Genomic DNA, 21,577 nt, shown 5'->3' with positions numbered 1-21,577 from the left:
TTCATAGTATATTTTATACACACAATACAATACAAAATATATATGCCACGTAATAGGGAAAGAAATAGGGGGAAACAAGTGGCCCCTGATGGAAATTGGAGCAACCATGAAAACCACAAGCGCCCTCAGAAAACCCCAGGACCTAAAAAATTATTGAGTTACAATACAGACTCAAGAGTCTGATAAATAATGGCTGATGCAGACGGGAATGTAAACAAAAGAATATATCCTCAATCGGTCCTATGTGGAGTGGGGACCGGAGGTACCTTCCGGCTCCCACTATACAAATAAACTATTAGTGCTTCCCCAAAAGCATGATGGTATGTTCAATGGGGGATCCTAAGGGGCCAATAAACTTAGGATCCCCCATCGAATCTACCACCATGCTGAGACCATGGCAGACCTGGGAAAATTGGGTCTGTCTGATTAAGTTTAATTAGCAGCAAGCCTGCAACCAATCACAGCTCCCCTTTAAAATATTCACGAGCAATGGTAAAATGAAATATGAGCTGTAATTAGTTGCTATAGGCAACTAGGAATATTCTGACTTTCAGACAGCTTGATAAATCTGCCCCAACCGCTCCATCCTGGGGATGAGACTGGCTGCGTCAAAGGCCTGTGGAGCTCTGGCAATGAGCTGATATTGTGAGCAATGAGCTGATCTGTATCCCAGATATATCATAATCCCTTACAATATATAAATATATATTTGTATTTTATGTATAAGCATGTACATGATTTTTAACTTTAACTTTTTAACTTTCACATAAAGAGTTGATTTCATGTAGAGATCATACATGGAACATATGACATACACACATGACTTAAGAGGCACATGGTATATGGTTTTTATTGAATGTAATGTTGCTTTTATTTAGTTGTACTAGAGGTGCAATACCTAGTTTGTTAGTATTCCGAATATAATATAGGCTTTCGGTACATTATACAACTGTATTATTGCATAATATATAAAGGTTTATTCATGCAATTTAATTAAATCCATTTTGTAGAAAAAGTTTCAGTGCCTAGTTTCACACAGCTTTATCAGAGCACATCTCTTCCTAGTGGTAGGTAGTCTCAAGTGCCACCCCATTTCTCTATGTATGTTCTACTTCTGGACACACATTACATGGAAATAAAATCTAAAGGTGCATAAAAGTTACCATAGATTTTAAAGGCATAGATTGCTTTTAGCTCACGAGGAGCCATCTCGCTCATCACGGAAAACATATCCACAAAGTCATTGAAACTCAGGTTCCCTTCTCCATCTTCGGAAAAAGATTGCACAATTCTCTCCTTGAAAGGGTTTTCCTAGAAGGAAAAGAAAAATAATAATTTAGGTTTCACTCGGATGTATAGCCAATTCAGCGCCAATAATGTTATGTCCACATATATGTCCCCCATAGACGGCAATAGGCGCACGGTGCCCTACGGGAGGTGTGCTGTGCAGCACCCATGCGGCACCATACTCCGTGAAAAGATAGGACATGTCCTATCTTTTCTCAGCATACGGCTCCATGAGCCATATTCCTCTATCCGAGAGGGATAGGGGTGAGCAGCGCTCATGATAAACAGGAGCCCTTTGGTTACAGTCAGTTCCCATTGACTTACATGTATGCAAATTTATCTCCCAATGTTTATGAATGAAAAAATAGGTAACAGATAACTAGAGACAGGCGCCACCAACAGTGGTGTCAACTTATACAGGCAAATAACGGACACAGCAAGCATCTTTACTTAAAAATGATACATTTAATTTATATTTTTAAATTCATATTATAAAGTAGCTGTATTTAGTCTTATTTGGCACTTAAAATCATAAAGTCTCAATAAAGCTTATAAAAGTGAAAATGCTGCAGTTCACCATTTACTTTGCAGTAGTCCATGGAGCATTTCCAGGAACCACTATTGGTTTTACAGTTAAGGACAATCAGAATATTATTGGTAATTGTTTATATTTCTATGTGCTGCTTTCCAGCAGAGTGCTCTCAATTCATATTTATATATATATCAATGTGTGACATTTATTTTTCCATCACTTGCATTACTGATAAAACAAAGGATACAAATCTTCTGTCAATACCTCATGACATTTATTTTTCTTTGCTTTCCCTAAGTTTTCTGCTTGATTAAACATAGACTCTTGGGCTGATCTTTGTTAGCTAGATGTCCACAGGATATATGGTATTATATGGTACGGCCTTCCTTTAGGAGTCAATATTATTTACCCAAGCGGAACCACCAATTATCCATACATAATAAAATGAATATAGCAAACTATTAGAAGACCCTTTGTGGTACTGGTATGTAAAACATGTTGACAAAATCTGTGACAAGCCCCGATACATGTTACTGATTTAATGGGTAGTTTAAGCTTCTTACTGGTATGCTTCATGAGTAAAATATTTATATCCCAAAAAAACACATTTGGGCAGATTTATCAGGCTGTCTGAAAGTCAGGATATTTCTAGTTGCCCTTGGCAATCAATCACAGCTCAGCTTTCATTTTACCAGTGCTGATGAATATTTTAAAGGGGAGCTGTGATTGGTTGCCATGGGCAACTAGAAATATTCTGACTTTCAGACAGCTTGATAAATCTGCCAATTAACTTCTGTGTATGACATTCATGCATGGTGAAATCTTACCATCAGTTCAGGCATATTAATAATAAGCTGCATGGGTAGTTTGACATCAGGGTCATCTGTATAATCCATTGGAACTATGTTTGGAGCCAATTCATAGAACCTTCCGTGTAACCTGCAAGAAATCATAACATCTGCTCTGAAATGTGAAAACATATACATTTAGCAAATCTAGACTTTTGCAGCATTTGCATTTTGTCATTTGCAACATTTCTATTACCTAAAGAGCATTACATAGACCCAGAAAGCTTGTTATGTGTCATAAACTATGTATCATCTGAACAGGACTATTTATCTTATATAATGGAACATATGTCACATGTCTTCTTAACCTGCCTCCAATTCATTGTTGCCTAGTAATCCTACTGTCATCCACCAGAAGATTTAAGAGTGTGGCCTTGGATATATGTTGACAGACTAGCAATGGCTTGGTAGAAGTATGATATGCCCACACTGAAAGTTTTTGAAGTGGCTAGAGCAGTGATGGCGAACCTTTTAGAGACAGAGTGCCCAATCTACAACCAAAACCTACTTTTATGTCTCAAAGTGCCAAGATGATAATTTATGCAGTAACCTAGTGATCCAGCTGTATCAATTGTGTTGGCTTCCTGAGGACACCAATACAATACAAAGTATTGGACCCAGAGCAGGAGCTCCAATGACAATCCATCTCTATCCACACACCTTCTCGCTTCTCGTGTAGTCCTGACAGCCAAGGACGTGTCGCTTTAAAATAGCGCTGAGCATTGCTTGTCCATGGCTGTGTTGGACCGCAGGAGAAAGCCTTGAGTCACATCTAGCAAATTCTGTGCTGGGGTGAAGGCCTGGGTGCCCATAGAAAGGGCTCTGAGTGCCACCTCTGGCCATAGGTTCGCCACCACTGGGCTACAGCAATTTCTGGTAGCACGAATCCATTTTATTACACCTTACATTCAAACATAAAATACATTATAACCATAACTGAGTGTGCCCAAATTGTGATAAAAATGGCAAAATGCTATGAAAAAAATGAAATACTAATTCTTGTTTACTCCCATTTTATACCCTCTAATCAACATAAAACCAGCATAACTGGTATAATTTATTTTACAACATTACAGCACCCACAGAAAAGTAGAATCTCTAGCCATTGAGAGTCAGGTGGTAGCAGACCTTTGCTAGGACTCCATTTCTCCACAAGCCCTAGAACAGCTGTCTGGTCTGCTTCTAGTTTGCAAACTACTCGCCAAATTTATGTAAGCTGTGAACCTTAGAATTGTTAGAAGGGTTACTCAGCTTAGATACAAAGCTTCAAACAGATTTCTGAGAATTGGAAATACCCCACAGCTCCAAGGCCCAGCGGGGCCTCTCAGTCCTCAGTGTTTCCAGTTCTGCGTGGCCAGTCCCTACCCCAGGGGTCACATGCTGTTCATGTCCCATGGAAATGAAAGCACTGGATACCAACAACTGCCACTGAAGCATTGGAGTCTTTTCTTATAAATAGTTTTTTACATTTAAATGGTAATCTTAATCTTGACCATTAAACGTTGCAGACCCTGTGCAAAGTGTGGGAAAGTGTGTGTAGCAGCAGGACTTTTAAAAATGTATAATCCAGAATTTTACTGGATTTGGAGCACTCTGGTCTCTTCAATTTACTGCTGCAGAGCCCCATCCCCCTACCATGAGTCACTGCTGTAGCAGGCTTCTGTTTGACTACTATAGCAGTTTCTCAGGGGGGATGATGGGTTTAGTGACAAGATCTCACACACTAGTGCACTGGAGTGCTCTGAATCCAGCTTCAATCCTGAAATTTAATTAATTTTTTAATAGTCCGGATGCTTCAAACAGCACAGACAAAGTTATGATTACCCTAGATTTCTATGACCAATATCTAAAACTGTCTGAAGCATTGTATGGTTAAAGCTATTGACAAATTCCCTTTAATGCAAACTAAACGTACCTGCCCTCTTTGTTCAAGAGCTACTTGCTTAGTGCCATCCCCTGCAGCCCTCTTATGTGGTACTACCACTGTAGCCAAACACTAACCTGATCACTAACACTAACCACTGCACCTGGCATGTCACTGGTGACACAATCGGTGACTTGTGGGTGCAGCGATAGATTCATTCTAGGTTTGTCTTAGTTATTTATACATGTGGGTTTGTCTTAGTTATTTAACACAAATTTACACTACTATACATATTATGAAATTAAAGAGTACAACATTTCAACACTTAAAATATTGTGGAAATGCATTTTAATTAAATTGGTGGAAGTGGTGGAACATTAAAGGAGCTCACATAGGTTAGTGCACCCTATTCCTGTTTTTTTTTACAGAGTTAAGTATTCTATTCATAAACATGTCTAGTAATTACTTACCGAAGAATCTCTTTTCGTGTAAAAAAAGTGCAGTCCTAAAAGAAAATAGCAAGTTTTGCATTAATTTTCAAGTTAAAACAATTGAAGCAGGTTATATCATGCTGTTATTCTGAAATGGTAATCCCCTACTTATACCCGACTTACAGACAACCCCTAGTTAAAGACAAACCCTCTGCCCACTGTGACCGCTGGTGAAGCTCTCTGGATGCTGTTACTTTAGTCCCAGGCTGCAATGATCAGCTGTAAGATGTCTGTACTGAAGCTTTATAGATAATTCTTGTTCCCATTACAGCAAAAAATTTTTAAACTCCAATTGTCACTGGGGAAAACATTTTTTTTTGTCTGGATCTATAATTATAAAATATAAAGTTTCAACCTACATACAAATTCAACTTAAGAACAAACCTATGGAACCTATCCTGTACGTAACCCAAGGACCGCCTGTATTATAGTTCTATTATAGATGAATTATGACATTTCATGTTAAAGGGGTATTCTTATCTGGGCACTGACATCTAATTTTAATTACCTGCTATTTAGATACATTTCTTCAACTGGATGTTTTTAAAAAAAATCTTCCTTGGTGAAGATAATTTCCCATAAATGTAGCCATGTTGTTCCTTAGTAAAGAAATGTCCTTTGATACAACCACCACTGCTGGAGTGATTGCACAAAGAAGCAAATCGTTTTTGTATATGAAATGTCCAGGAGTTCATACATGCCCACAGCCGTCCTGTGGTAATGAACGCTGAATCCATGTGGTCAGGTAAGGCTCAATAGCATATGTCTGACCACTGCTGTCAAGTTGCTACGATGGTTGTATCCAGGACAGCTATTAAGTTTGTCACATCATTAAAAAATCAGGTATTCCATTACATGTAGAAAAACAGTTGCAGAACACTTCAATATGCAAACGTGGCGTAGTGAACTGCAGTAGCCAAATATTGTCTTTAAATTACATCTACCACCAAGATGAAGTTGCTGAAAAGGACAAATATTGTGGTAGCGACAGGCAGGAAAAAAAAACGTTTGAAAAACTGTTGGATGGTCAGTAATATATTCCCCCACGGTGTTATGCGAAGACCCATAGAGGGAATTCATTAATGTGTCAATGATGAATGTGTTGCAGTATGCGAATGGGCCAAAAAGCCTTGATAAATGTGGGGCATGGCATTTTTTACGTTTTTTTTTTGGTGCAAATCTTCTAGAATTCTGCCGCAAGTGCGTTAATAAATTCCCACCATGGTGTCTCGTATTTTCCTTCTGTAGTAAGTATAGGAACTAGCAAGAGAAGGCTGCAAAGTATCCCACTGTACAAGGTGGGATTCATCTTCTTGCTTCCCCCTTTTAACCCTATCAAGAAGAAATGAAAAGAAATCTGCTGCTGCCCGTTTTCAGGGTAACATAACTGACAATATGAGGACAGTTGTGTTACTGGAGCACACCTAGGCTCTCCATTTACAGAGGCTGAGGGAAGATGCCATACAGTGGCACAGTCAGCCTTAGCCTACTATGATCCCTGTTAAATTTATAAAATTTTTAATTAAATATAATCTTTGCTTTCCTTTTACAAACATAAGCATTATCACATTGCTATTATTACTATTATTGTTCACTTAGCTCACATTATGTCATAAGTTTAGCTTGTTAGGCACCACTATGCCACAGTTATCAATGTCTTAGTTTTAAAGAATACAGAGGACAAGTTTTAAGCAGTTTAAAAACAATCACTAGTATTAGAGACATTTCTAAAGGAAATCTACTAGTAGCTGTAAAGAAATTACACTGAAAATACTCACCTATGGTCCTATTTATCTTGATCCAGGTGGTGGTCTTTGCTAATCTTGGCTGGTATCACCTAAAAAAGAGACTTATAAAAAGCAGCCCGGAGAGAGAGGACGAGAGATCCAGAGCTCTGGGCTGCTAATTATCTCCATCTCTTGCACCTCCCTCTCCTATGCTAGTCAGCATAACAGATGCCTCCCATGTTTGGAGAAGGAGGTGACGTAACACATCACATCCCAGCGCTCCAGGCTACTTTTTATTAGTCTCCTTTATAGGTGATCCCAGCGTGGCAAGATTAGCAAAGACCTCTGCCGGGATAAAGATGAAGAGGAAAGTAGGTGAATATTTTCAGTGTAATTTGCCTTACCGCTACTGGAAGTTTTCCTTCACTGACCTGATTATAGACATGATTATGTATATGGATGTCTCTATACTGTAGACTAATACAGTGGTCTGAAAGCTCCTCCAATGACTATGCTAATTCCTCATATTAGATCTTATGACTTATCAATGGAACCCCTGGGCAAAGGCTGGGGATTGTATTCTAGAGATGAGGAATGCCAAAAACAAAGAGCTTATGTTTATGAAAAATATCTATTTGTTTGTGCAACACATTTAGGTTTCTAATCATAAGGAGGTTTATCACACATGCATAGAGAGTTAAGTGCATTTGGGGACAACAGCTATGACTTACTGCACTGTATCTGAGTCACACAGGAAGAAGGGATTTGTGAATGATGAAAATATAGATTTATTGCCAATTTCCTTCCAAATTCTCTTCTCTTTGTAATGACCATTTCCAAAATCCAAGAAATAAATGCATGCAATGCAACAAGAACTCCCAGTGACCTTAGAAGTAGCAGTGCGTTAATCACAGCACAATCCTACAGAGAGTCCATCACTTCCATCTCGAATTGTGCTGCAGCCGCAAAACCAGAGTTAAATGAGTGGGTTAAAAAAGTCATCATATTCGAGCAGAATGTTTTACATTGCTGGTACATGGTTCACTGGAAAATACCCACGGTCTCAGAGTCAAAGAAAATGTTGGCATCCAAACCATTTTACTTGCATAAGACCTTTATCTATAAAAAAGGGGATATTTATAAATTCTGTTGTTTCACAAGCCATAATTCCTACAGTGGGAAAGGCAAGCGCACCTCATCATAAGTTAGTACAGTGTGTGCAACTTTTTTTTAAATCTATGCCAACACGTAGTTGTTATAAATTTCAATTTCCATTGAAGCCAAAGACCTACCGGCATTAGGATCAATGTGGTAAAGGTCTATCTCCTAAAAAGGGGAGCTAGCTTGTGTGTGATGAGTGGCACTGAATACATTTTTGGCAGTTCCATTTTTATTAAAAACTTGGATGACACTGGCTGGCATACAAAACTTTTTCATTGTGTTGTTCAATATCTGCTATATGTCAGATGGGCCCAGACTTCATCCCATTAAATGCACAATTGTTTGAAGGAGCTAAGTGCCAGATTTGGCTAAGTAAAGTTATCTTTATCGTTTGCTCCCTACAGCTCATGTCGTGTGGATGCTGAAGCATGCTAGTATGATGTGGGTCAGAATTCTGCTACCCCTAGGTTTCCCCAAACTGCTGTGCTTCTGGTCTGGTAGATTCAGTTGCCACTGATCTCCAGGCCCCAAGCAATAGCATGGAATCCTTTATCAGCAAAACTGTGTCTCTTTTCTGCATTGGTCCTTCTGTAGAGCTACATCCATAGAGAGTGTAAAACAAATAAGAAGAAACGGCATGAAATATGTATATAGGTTTCATAGGCCTTCGGTTCATCTGTGCTCATAGGCAGGGATTTATTTTGCTAACTTGCTTGTAAAAAAAAGTCCTGTGTTTCCTTAAGGGGACATTCACACGGCATATTAACACAACCGTGTTCTGGAGAGGAGGAGAGGTGACGGCTTCTCACCCCTCCCTTCTCCATAGAAAAGCGAGCAGCTGGCGCTGTTACATGGCAAAAAATAGAACATGTCCTATATTTCCCATGATGGGTGAGACAACGTGTGCTCACCGCCCAGTGACTAGGTGCCATAGACCACCATGACCATTTACCGCCCTGAATAAATGTGAATTGCCACCATACCAAGAGTTTGAAAATATCCGTTAAAATACCATGATGTGACCACTATAAGCATGAGATGTGATCTACTGTGACAAACATATAACATATGTACACAAAAAGGAATTCTGCTTGGGACATGCACAAGACAAATAGCATGCCTAGGTCACATGGCATGGTTTTAATCTCCAATAGAGGTCAATTAGTCTTCTCAATGACTTTTTCACAATGAGGCCCAACTCCAAGAGTAGATGAAAAGGCAGAGTAATGAATATTAGACCAGGCAGATTATCAATAACTATTTCTAGAACAACAGCACCAAGTCCCTTTAAGTCTGATCCCGTATGCATGGCCCATTCAATCCATTTGACGTCTGTCTACTTCCACATCTAGCTGAGACAGATGGCCATGTCGCTGTGTCTGCATAATGCTGCTAGAAATATTAATAGGTGCTACTAAAACTTGCAGTCTGTTTGGCTAGACCACACACTACAGTCTAAATGTCACTGCAGAATGCTGATTCCTCTTCAAGGTGAACAGTATTGGTATGCTAAGTATTTTCTGTCAACACAGCCTTTATTAAATGTGCAGCTAGATGTTGTATAGAGTAATTTGAAGAAAAAAAGAAAAATCAGCACAAGCCTGTGCACCATGGCCCCCAAATATATTTAGATTCCAGGATTGTAGTTGGACTTCACTTTTAGAAATTTTTGGGATTTGTGCCGGTGTGAGAGCTATCTAGAAGGGGATTGTGTCGCATGCGATCGGATTTTGCTACAATCGCGCCGACTTTCATGCGGAAGAAATTGGGGGGCAGGCCGCCAGACGATCCGACGGATTCGGACTGACCACTGGATTTAACTTTAAAATTGTGTCGAAAGACATGCGCTTACATGCACCAGGAAGAAGAAGGTGAACTCCGGAGTTACTCCTAATGTGCTGGATGATACACCACCAAAAATACAGATGTATGCTAGATTCCAATGGCGGGGATGGGACTCCAGACATCAAAGTGATATATGATGCAATGAATCCCAATGAATCCCTGCTTCCCCACAAAATAGCAGCACCAAACTGTTATCATGATTATACTTAACCCCTTCCCGACGCGCGCCGTACTAGTACGGCGCGCGCCGGGTCCCGGTGCATGGAGAGGGCTCGCGGGCCGAGCCCTCTCCATAGCCGGTAAGTCTTTGCTGCATATTGCTAGCACCGATCGCGGGCGTTCTCACCTCGATCGCCGCCGGCAATGCTGCCGGCGGCTTCTAAGAGATGGCGCCGCATGGGCGCTGCCATCTTGTTGTGGATCGCTGCTCCCCGATGACGTCGCGGGGAGCGGCGATCCGTCGCCATGGTAACCTCGGGTGTTCCGAATACCCGAGGCTACTTCGTTTTAACCCATGCATTACAATGTGCTAATTGCACATTGTAATGCATGGGGAGTAAAATCCACATATACTGCCATACTGCAGTATGGCAGTATATGATAGGATCGATCAGACTACCTAGGGTTAGAGTACCCTAGGGAGTCTGAAAAATAGTAAAAGTAAAAAAAAGTTAAAAAAAAAAAAAATTATAATAAAAAAACCTAAAAATTCAAATCACCCCCCTTTCCCTAGAACTGATATAAAAATAAATAAACAGTAAAGATCATAAACACATTAGGTATCGCCGCGTCCGAAAATGCCCGATCTATCAAAATATGATAATGCTTTTTCACTACATTTAACCCCGTAACGGAAAATAGCGTCCAAAGTCGAAAATGGCATTTTTTTGCCATTTTGAAAAATATAAAAAAATTAATAAAAAGTGATCAAAAGGTCGCACAGTCCCAAAAATTATAGTAATGAAAACGCCATCAAAATTCACAAAAAATGACACTATCCACAGCTCCGTACACCAAAGTATGAAAAAGTTATTGGCCCCAGAAGATGGCAAAATAAAAAAAAAATATTTTGTACAGGAGGTTTTAATTTTTTTAAATGTATGAAAACATTATAAAACCTATACAAATTTGTTATCCACATGATCGTACCGACCCAAAGAATAAAGTAGACATGTCATTTGGGACGCAGAGTGAAAGCTGTAAAATCCAAGCCCACAAGAAAACGTCACAAATGTGGTTTTTCACCATTTTCACTGCATTTGGAATTTTTTTCCCGCTTCCCAGTACACGCCATAGAATATTAAATACCGTCACTATGAAGTGAAATTTGTTACGCAGAAAATAAGCCATAACACAGCTCTTTATGTGGAAAAATAAAAAAGTTATAGATTTTTGAAGTTGGTGAGTGAAAAATGGAAGTGAAAAAACTAAAAAAGGCCAAGTTGTTAAGGGGTTAAGCACTGCTGTTCTGTGGGGAAAAAGGGACTTCTTGCATAATATATCACTATGATGCTATGTCCTATGTACCATGGTCGATCTGTGAATTCTGTCCAGCAAACAGTCATGTTTTTTCTAGCCTTAGAGTCAGATCTAATATTTAAATATGATATTTTAATATATATACTCCTCACTATACATACATATATACATATCACTTTATACATATAAATATATATATACACACATGAATAAATAAACATACTGGGGCACAATTACTAAAGCCCTGTTTTCTGGTGGAATTTCTCCATATACATTTAGGTGCAAACAGCTTGCATAGGTATTTAACCCCTTACAACATGTGACGTATTAGTACGTCACATGCCGGGTCCTGGTGCATGGAGAGGGCTCGCGGTGCTAGCACCGATCACGGGTGTTTTCCTGCTGATCGCTGCCAGCGGCTTCAAAAAGATGGCGGCGCATGGACTGATAGAACTGATATTAATATAAACAGTAAAAATCATAAACACATTAGGTATCGCCGCGTCCGAAAATGCCCAATCTATCAAATTATGATAACGTTTTTTCACTGTGTTTACCCCCGTAACGGAAAATCGCGCCCAAAGTCGAAAATGGCACTTTTATGCCATTTAAAAAAAAAATTTAAATTCTATAAAAAGTGATCAAAAGGTCGCACAGTCCTAAAAATGATAACATTGTAAAAGTCATCAAAATCCACCCACAGCTCCATACACCAAAGTATAAAAAAGTTAACATTTTTTTAAATGCATGAAAACATTATAAAACCTATATAAATTTGTTATCCCCGTAATCGTACCCACCCAAAGGATAAAGTAGACATGTCATTTGGGGCGTACAGTGAAATCTGTAAAATCCAAGCCCACAAGAATACGGCACAAATGCGTTTTTTTACCAATTTCACTGCATTTGGAATTTTTTTCCCGCTTCCACAGCACGGCATGGAATATTAATTACATGGAATTACCACCATTTTGAAGTGTAATTTGTTACACAGAAAATAAGCCATCACAAAGCTCTGTAAATAAAAAAGTTACAGATTTTTGAATGTGGGGAGTGAAAAATAAAAACGAAAAACGGCTGCGGCGGGGAGGGGTTAATAAGTATCCACACCACATTTGTGTCGCACGCGATCGTTTTGTGGCACAGCTGCACTAGTCTTAATGCAACACATAATTTTGCACTGAAATGGGTGTTTTGGTGCTCGGATCGTGCATCACATTTATCATGCAAAGTCCAACAGAAATGTAATGTATGCCCTATGTTAAATGTGCACCAAAAAAAAAAAAGTTGTGCACTCCATCGGGGCAGTGCAGAGGGCGCCGGATTCATGAAGAACGGCTGCCAGAAATCCTGAATCTGGTGCCCTCTGCACACTACAGAGGCAAACCGCACATAGTGCAATTTGCACTGTTTTTGGTAAATGTGGGCCAATGTGCTTACACCTATCAATATACACACATACATTAACCCCTTAAGGACGCAGCCATTTTACAGCTTAAGGCTCAGTCCCATTTTTTGGATTCTGACATGCGTCGCTTTATATGGCTATAGCTTTTGAACACTGTTACTTATCAAAACGATTCTGAGATTGTTTTTTCCCCACATGTTGTACTTCATTTTAGTGGTAAATTTTGGCTGATAAGTTTTGCGTTTATTTACAAAAAAAAAAGAAAATATGATGAATTTTCTGAAAAATTTGCAATTTTTGAAATTTGAAATCATTGCGTTTTCAGGCAGATAGATGTACCACCTAAATAAATTGCTGAATAACATTTCCCATTTGTCTACTTTACATTTTCACCATTTTTGAAATGTCTGGATAATTTATTTTGATGTCACGCGGCCTACAAATCGAATAGCGCTTTTCCGGATTTTCAGAATTGACTATTTTGGGGATAAATACAGTTTTGAATGAAAATTTACATATTTAGCATCAAAACCCCCCATATAACCAACCCAATTTCAAATCTGCACATTTCCAAAAGATAAAAATACAAAACCCACCATACAATTTGTTCTACAATTTCTCCCGAGTGCAGAGACCCCCCACATGTGGCCATGACTTGTTTTATGGGCACACAGTGAGGCGCAGAAGGGAAGGAGCACCCTACAGCTGCCAGGATTTTACTTTCCTCATTGGCCTCTTTTGAAGGCTGTAAAATTTTCGCTTTTGCGCTATTAGGGCCATGTGATGCCATTTTTTTTGCGGGATGAGATGCTTTTTCCAATGTTACCATTTTGGGGTTGGTATCACCTATTGTTGAAAATTTAGGAACTTCTTTTTGAGAGCAGGAGTAGAAAAGCATCAATTCTCTACTGGTTTTTTACTTTTTTTTTTGTGGTGTTCACCGTATAGACTAATAATCATATTATCTTCATTCTATGGGTCGATACGATAACGGGGATACCAGACACGAATATATTTTCTTGCGTTTTACTAAATTTGTAAAATAAAACCCTATTGTGGGGAAAAATCTATCATTTTTGTATTGCCATCTTCCAAGTGGCATAACTTTGTTACGTTTTTGGCTACGGAGCTGGTTGATGGCTTGTTTTTTGCGGGACACGTTGTACTTTGCACCAGTATCATTCTAGAGTACATATGTTTTTTTTATCACTTTTTATAGCTTTTTTTGTGTGATTGAATAGGTAAAAATCATAATTTTTGGAGGGTTTATAACAGTTTTCTTTTACGGCGTTCATCGTGCGGGTTCAATAATTATTTATTTTTATTCTACGGGTTGTTACGGACGCGGTGATACTATATATGTCGGGTTTGTGTTATGATTTAGACTTTTTTTTCAGTTATATGTCTCTTTATATGTTTTGGGGCTTTTGGGCATTTTTGGTGATTTATTACTTTATTTTTTTATTGAATAATTTTTTTTTTTACTTTTTCACTTTTTCCACCATGGGAAATGAACAAGCAATAATCTGATTGCTTGTTCATAATAATACCCTGCAATACTTATGTATTGCAGGGCATTATCAGTGTCAGCCTATGCACTTGCATAGGGTGGCACTCTGCCAGTAAGATGACGTCATAGACGCCATCTTACCGGCAGTTCCTGCAGGTAACACTGGGGTCCAGATCGGACCCCAGTGATACCGTAGCAATGATCGGTGCCCCCCGAAAATGAGTCGGGGGGGCTGATCGTGGGGGAAAGACCCCCCAGATGCATGTTAGATGCCGCGGTCGCGATGACCGCGGCATTTAACGGGTTAATCACCCGCGATCAGAGACAACTCCGATCGCGGGTGTTACACTGGGGTGCCGGCTATTAGTCACAGCCGGCACCCCGTGTTTCCCGATGTCGGTTCGGCTCAAATCTTGAGCTGAACCAGCATCGGCTCAGCGTCCGATATATTGGACGCTGAGCGTTAAGAGGTTAACAACTCACTATATACACATATATATTTATATGCCTCACTATACACATTTAGATATACCTGTCTGTAAAGACATTATTAACACTTACCTGCTGCTGGCCTGCTGCAAAATTTCTGTGTAATGAGCTCCCTTCGAAACATGAAGCTCCAGATGTAATGTGGAGGAGAGGAGAGGTCACAGTGTAATTCCTCACACTACCATTCTACACACTACCATTCCTCCGTTTATGTACTGAGCTTGTACAACATCCCCCACCAGGGCCTAGCCTTTCTTTGGTGGCTGTGGGCAGCGGGGTGCCCAGAATAACGGAGTGGCTGGCTTATGCGGCCTTGGGCACGCTATGCTCACAGTGCTTGGTATTGGGACCAGAGGACGGGTGTGCAAGAAAAGTGGAGGGAGAGGTTGATGAAGGAGGTTTCTCTCTGGGGCAACCCCTAAGGTGTATATAGAGATTCCTGGGTGATGGAGGATGGGGAGCCCGTGACGGTGAAGCAGCCTGATCCAGGGATTACATGGAGGCACGTGGTGCAAATCAACTCACAGTTCTTTATTGGAACTTCAACAGCAGGCAACAGGCAAACATCAGCAGCAGGTTGGGAAGGCTGGAAAGCTGGTTTTATACTCTCCTAGTGAGGTGGCAGCACCACTTTGGTAACCGCCTAGCGAGGTGATCAGTCTCCCTAGGCAGCTCTTATCATGGTGAGGGTGTTATTAGCAAAAACTACCTACCCTATGCATCGGCAGGGTTGTTGCACTTGGATAAACGAAACCACCTAATAGGAGGTGCAAATTGTGACTAGACAGGCTTATACTACATTCGATTTTAACCATCCAGCATTAGAGACTTTGATCCAGCATTTACACTGTCTAATATTTGAAGCTTTTGATAAATATGCCCCATCATGCAACATTATTTGTGTGTTTACACTTCAGTTATAAGTATTCAAAGGATGGATGGAAGTATGAGAATGCCAAGCATTTACACACTTTAGTTATGAGTAGTCTAAGGATGGATGGAAGTATGTGAATGTGAATGCCAATCATTTACAAACTTTACAAGATACTCTTTTGTTCTGCCAATAGTTGGTACTTATAAAGGGAAATGCGTGTATAGCAATAATAACAGTGCATAACATTCACAAAAAACCACAAACTTGCAAAATTCTGAATTAGGTCTCCTTCAGATAGCCGTAACATGGATGAAAGTGGCCTTAAACTCCATTACAGCAGCACATGCTTACATGGTGTCATTACTAGCACAGATGATACTGTACCATGTGTATTGTTATTTAATGCACATCACTAGCAGTCGCAGGGTTAATGACTGGAGGGGGATGGGGAGAGATGCTGTCAGAATGTTCTGGAGGATATGCTATCATTGTCTAGAGTTCCAGGTTTGTCCTGGGATGAATAATTCAAGCCTGTGTTAAGGATAAAATGGCACTCTGTATATATTGCGAAGTATAGTGGCCCTCTAAAATATTACATCCTCTTATCTGTAATTATGCGTCGCCTCTCTTTATAAAGTACCCTTTACACATCGTTCAAAGACTCCTCCTAAAATCATATGGTACTGCTGTAACTTAAGCTACATGGTAAATGCAATAATATTATACAAAAGAACATGGTATTACATATACCCGATCAGCAATAAATTAGATTATGGTGAATGTAACAATATAGCAGAAACCTTGATTTTGACAAATAACAAATATTCTTTCTTGGATGCAGCTGTGTTAACCATTTTCTCCTCAAATGCCATCAATAGATTATGAACCCTTGACTTATTTTCAGATATATTGCCTGTTACAGTGTTGTAGCCAATTATAATTTTAGATTCACTTACTGAATTGTGGATATTTAACCAAACCTGGCCACAGTCATCAAGCCCCTACCTGTCATAAACACTAGGTGAAAGATGCTAAGGATCATAAAATTCCATAATAACAAAAAGACAGACTGTATAAATAATTTGGTGTTTTCTGCCACCATGATCTTGTTCTTCACACAGAACTAATATACATGTCCTATGGCAGTGATGGTGAACCTTTTACAGACCGAGTGCCCAAGCTACAACTAAAATCCACTTGTTTACCGTGAAGTGCCAACATGGCATTTTAAGCAGTAACTTATTGCTCCCTGTTCTTCCACATCTTTTAATCGGATCAGTCCTTGAGGACACCAATACAGTTGAAAGAAGAAATGGCAAATTCAGACTCTCATTGTAGCTTCTCTAAAGGGTCTCTATGTAGAGGAAGAATGGTGGGTCTAGCAGGATGACTTTCAAAGATAATACAGCCCTGTCCACACCTTCTCACTTTTCCCGCAGTTCCAAACAGCCAATGAAATGTCGCTTGAAAATAGCGCTGAGAGCTGCATCTCTTAAGTTGCCTGGGACTGCAGGAAGTTTTGGTGGATTTGTTCCTGTCTGGTGAGATCTGTCCTGGTTCTGACTGCCACCTCTGGCACTTGTGCCATAGGTTCGCCACTACTGTCCTACGGCCTCTCAAACTCCACTCGGATGGAGCGTTACGCCACAAACCACACTTAAGAGAGTGTAATTTTTCCAACTCCTCTAAGAAACTGCATCCTCAGTGACCCACAACCACTAAAACCACAATGTAAATGTTTAATCTCATAATAATCTATTAGTAAACTATGTGGTGTCCACCCCCAGGGTAGAGAGGTGCAAGAAATCTCAGCTTTGGGCAGTGGAGGGTTTTCCTGTTTGGATTATATCCTCTTTGGGGACACATAAGATTTCAATGCCCTAATAGGACACTTAAAAGGGGTTGTTCATATCATAGATATTATATGAAGTAAACCATTATATAATGAATTCATCAATGTTTAATTACAAATAAATCACATTCCCCCAGCACAATGCCCACATGAGTGAATTTATATCCACCTTATCCAAACTGGTGGCCTAACCTAATTCACTCACTGGGAGCTTGGGGGAAATATCTTCATTTACACCACAAAGCACCACGATGGCCTGCCTAGAATTTCACTGGACACTGCCTCTCTGATGTTATTCTGCCATCTCCTTAGTGATCAGTCTATGTGAGTCACACTACAGAAGATATCATTTCCTGTATACGCTGTGTTTGCGCATCACAACAACTTAATAGACTTTAGGCATAGTTCATATACAATATTAAAAATAATATATATTTATACATACAAATAGTGATGAAATAATCCATAAAATAAAGAACAATAGGTTAATGAACATATACATGAGACATATATATATATATATATATATATATATATATATATATGATAGATAGATATAATGCAGAATATATTATGTACATTCAGACAGATGACATGGCATGGTGCAGATCCTTACCTGGTAGGCATCTAGCTGTTCATCAGTAAATATAGTTTGCTTGTTTCCCATGATAAATGAGGGATCCTGGGTCTCCTGAAATGCATCACACAGGGAGGAGAAGGAGGGCTACCTAATGTAGGCATTGGCATTTACACTAAGGCAATAAGGGGCTTCGGCTGCATAAGGGAGCCTCTTCAATGATGTAAAGCAAGGCCTTAGGAAACATCCATTAGCTACAGAAGGTGTCCTCAGTCTGCTGTTCAAGGGTTAATGTGGGTTTCATTGAATGCTGGCAGCTCCTTGCCTCCAGATCATCTGTGCATGTTTTATGTGCTTCTGTGTGCATCAATAAGAACAAGACACTCCCTCTGAATTGACACATCTCAGCAAATCTGCGAACAGTCACAAGGGGGCGCTAAGAAAGCAGATGCTACAAACAGAATTGCAATCTAATCAAAAGCTTGGGATGTTATTGGCAACAAACAGCAATAACCACAGGCATATGTGGCATTATAGGAGTGCCATTGTACATGTTTTGTGAAGCATTTTATGTTACAATCAATAATGTGAGGAATAGAGAGCCAATACACAACATTTCAGCTCAATTAAGCAACACATTTTAGGAATGACTCCAATTCATTAGTTCCTTTACCCAAAAATCAATAATGTGTTACAAAAGAGGGTCTATTGTTATGTACACAAAAGTATTTAACATATGTTTAATTTTACTGGACTCTTCCATAGCAATATATAATTGGAAGAAGAGAGTCACTGTATCACATGTGATAACCCATGTACACACACACACATATATATATATATATTGTGAGAAAGTGAGAGGTGTTGTGTGGGAAAACCGCTATCTGTCTTACAGGCAGATGAAATGCTGGTGGTAAAAGCCCTGGGTTTGTCTGCAGTAACCCAAGGGTTAATGCAGACATGATGAGCAGGAATAGTCTGTTTTGTCTGTGTTGGCCTAGCTAACACAGACACATTTGTAATGTCCGTACTGGGCCTGCTTATTATGGAGTAGGGGTAGGCTGGTAGTGGGACTCCTACTCCACCCGGGCTTCGGTCCTGGGCTTTTGGTTAGCCCACAGGTGCAGGTCACAGGCCTCGTTAGGGTCTGATTTAGTCTGCAGGCCAGAAGCAGTAGGGGAGGCCCTACCTGGAGAGCTGAAAGCGAGATTGCATTCTCACAGCAAAGGTAACTGAGGGTCTCCTGTCTTGCTGCTGGCCAAGAGCGTGTGCCAGGCAGCCTGGTACCCGGATAGCTAGGGTCCTCCAAATGTATTAGACAGTGCCTAGCCGGGCAGGAATTACTTTTATAATGTTTTTGCATGTGCCTAAGCCAAGGCTGAATTTGTGTTCTGTTTTGCAAGTGTGAATAAACACTTAAGTTGGACTTTTAAACCTGCGTGTGTCACTGCTTCCTGCACTGCTACCTGTCAACTACCAGAGCAATTCCCCACATATGGTGGATTGGAGCGGGCAAAGTGCAGTGAAGTATACACTAGTGCATGTCGTGGAAGTTGACAGCACTGAAGCTGCAAGCCACAGCCATGGAGGAGTTAATCAAGCAGCTTGTCCAGTCCAACGTGCAGCAGCAAGAGACAAACAGATTGCTGCTCCAGCAGATAACAGCCCTGACCGCTGCTCAGCAAAGGACTGTCCCAGCAATGACGGTGAAGGACGCCAGGAAAGAGGTCCGCAAAGCTATGACCAAGATGACCGCCGAGGATGATGTGGAGGCATATCTGATAGGCTTTGAGAGGGTGGCCACCCGAGAGAGGTTGCCACAGCAACACTGGGCAGAGGTGTTGGCCCCCTTCCTCGTCGCTGATCCCCAGCAGGCATACTACGACCTGAGCGAGGAGTATGCCCGGGACTACTCCAAGGTAAAGGCAGAGATCTTGGCCCGACTAGGAGTGGATCAGCATCTACGCGCTCAAAGAGTAATAGCTGGAGATACCAGGAGGCGCTACCACCGAGGGGGCAGATGCACCAATTTGTTCACTTGGTCCGCAAGTGGCTTCAGCCGGAGACATCAACCCCAGCCCAGATGGTCGAGAAGGTTGTTTTGGACCGTTTCCTGAGGGCCTTGCCGGGTGAGATCCAACAATGGGTGGGACACGGGGACCCGTCTGATGCCGATGCGCTGGTGGGGTTGGTGGAGAGGTTTTGTGCCACTCAGGCCCTAACAAAGAAAGCCCCTTATACCAAGACAGGCCTTAAGGCACGGAAGGTCTTGTCACCCACAAATTCCCGGGGCAGGACAACGCCCAATGTCCGGGAAGTACCCCAGGGGAGGAGGAGGGGGGAGGCTCCCTCCTGTTGGACCTGCCATGAGCCAGGTCATATTGCAGCCCATTGCCCCAATTCCTCAGAGCCCATGGACTGCAGTTCCGCCAGAAGGGTTTCTCTCTATGCTGCCCCTGTCTACACAGCTACTAGCCCCGACTCTGCTGATGAGCGCCACCTGTGCCGGGTGACTGTGGCAGGGCATCCAGCGTTGGCCCTGCTGGACTCAGGCAGTCGGGTGACCTTGATTAATGGGTCCCTCACAGACCCCAAGGCGGTCACAGGGCGCACAATTGGAGTCCTGTGCATCCATGGGGACGTAAAGGACTACCCCACCACAGTTACTAACTTCCAGACCTCTTGTGGAGAGACACTACATGAGGCAGCGGTTGTCAAGAACTTGCCCCATGACCTTATCTTGGGACGGGACTTCTCCATGTTCTGGACTCTATGGCGGGGAAACCAAGAGTTGGGGGGTTGTTCTCCTGTGTTGTCTGGTCAGATCTCTGAAGCCGAGCCTGATGACCCAGACTCTGGAGTTCCTGCCGTAGGGGTGACCGCCACAGAAGATGGAAGTGTAATGTTTCGCCTAGATGTTATGGCAGGCGAAACTGAGGAGGTAGTGACAGGACCGCAGTTGTCTGATTTGGAGGTATCCCGTGACAACTTTGGTACTGCCCAACTCCAGGACCCCACTCTGGTCCGCGCCAGAGAAAATGTGGTAGAAATTAATGGCGTACCTCAGCACCCAGGTGCGGATAAGTTGTTCCCTCGTGTGGTGGTAAATCAGGAGTTATTGTACCGCATTGATAAGGTCCACGGTGAAACCCGGGAGCAGTTAATGGTGCCTCAGCCATATCGTCAGATGGTGTTAGACCTTGCACATAAGCATGTGATGGGAGGGCACCTAGGTACCACAAAAACTCTGGAACGCATCTTGCAGCGTTTTTACTGGCCAGGAGTATATGATAGGGTAAAAAGGTATTGTGAAACTTGCCCTGATTGTCAATTGCATGCTCCCATGGTACACTTTCGAAGTCCGTTGGTACCTCTGCCCATTATTGAGGTACCCTTTGAAAGGGTCGCCATGGATTTGGTCGGTCCTTTAGTTAAATCTGCTCGGGGGCATCAGCATATCCTGGTAGTCATGGACTATGCTACCCGATATCCTGAGGCCATCCCACTGCGGCACACCTCTGCGAAACTAATTGCTAAAGAGTTGTTTGCCATGTTTTGCCGGGTGGGACTTCCCAAGGAGATCCTCACAGATCAGGGGACTCCTTTTATGTCAAAAGTCACCAAGGAGCTATG

At 41.3% G+C, this 21,577-nt stretch overlaps 1 protein-coding gene across 7 annotated transcripts in view; it reads right to left on the bottom strand.

Moving 5' to 3' along the window:
• Positions 1 to 21,577, bottom strand: part of CIB2 (calcium and integrin binding family member 2) — a 40,044-nt gene that overhangs the window by 2,974 nt on the left and 15,493 nt on the right. For 5 of the 7 annotated variants that reach the window (XM_072147730.1, XM_072147731.1, XM_072147733.1 and 2 more), the window contains 3 exons: positions 5,002 to 5,036; positions 2,647 to 2,758; positions 1,164 to 1,311 (listed from right to left, as the gene is read on the bottom strand). In XM_072147730.1, the coding sequence (XP_072003831.1) occupies positions 1,164 to 1,311; positions 2,647 to 2,715 (217 nt within the window). In that variant the 5' untranslated portion in view covers positions 2,716 to 2,758; positions 5,002 to 5,036. Of the gene's footprint in view, positions 1 to 1,163; positions 1,312 to 2,646; positions 2,759 to 5,001; positions 5,037 to 17,983; positions 18,059 to 21,577 lie in introns of all 7 variants that reach the window. The other 2 variants (XM_072147728.1, XM_072147729.1) reach the window with 1 other exon arrangement.

The sequence above is a fragment of the Engystomops pustulosus genome, chromosome 4 (assembly GCF_040894005.1).
Source record: "Engystomops pustulosus chromosome 4, aEngPut4.maternal, whole genome shotgun sequence".
Taxonomy (NCBI): domain Eukaryota; kingdom Metazoa; phylum Chordata; class Amphibia; order Anura; family Leptodactylidae; genus Engystomops; species Engystomops pustulosus.
Note: the sequence above shows the minus strand (reverse complement) of the source record. Positions and strands in the feature narration are given on the sequence as shown.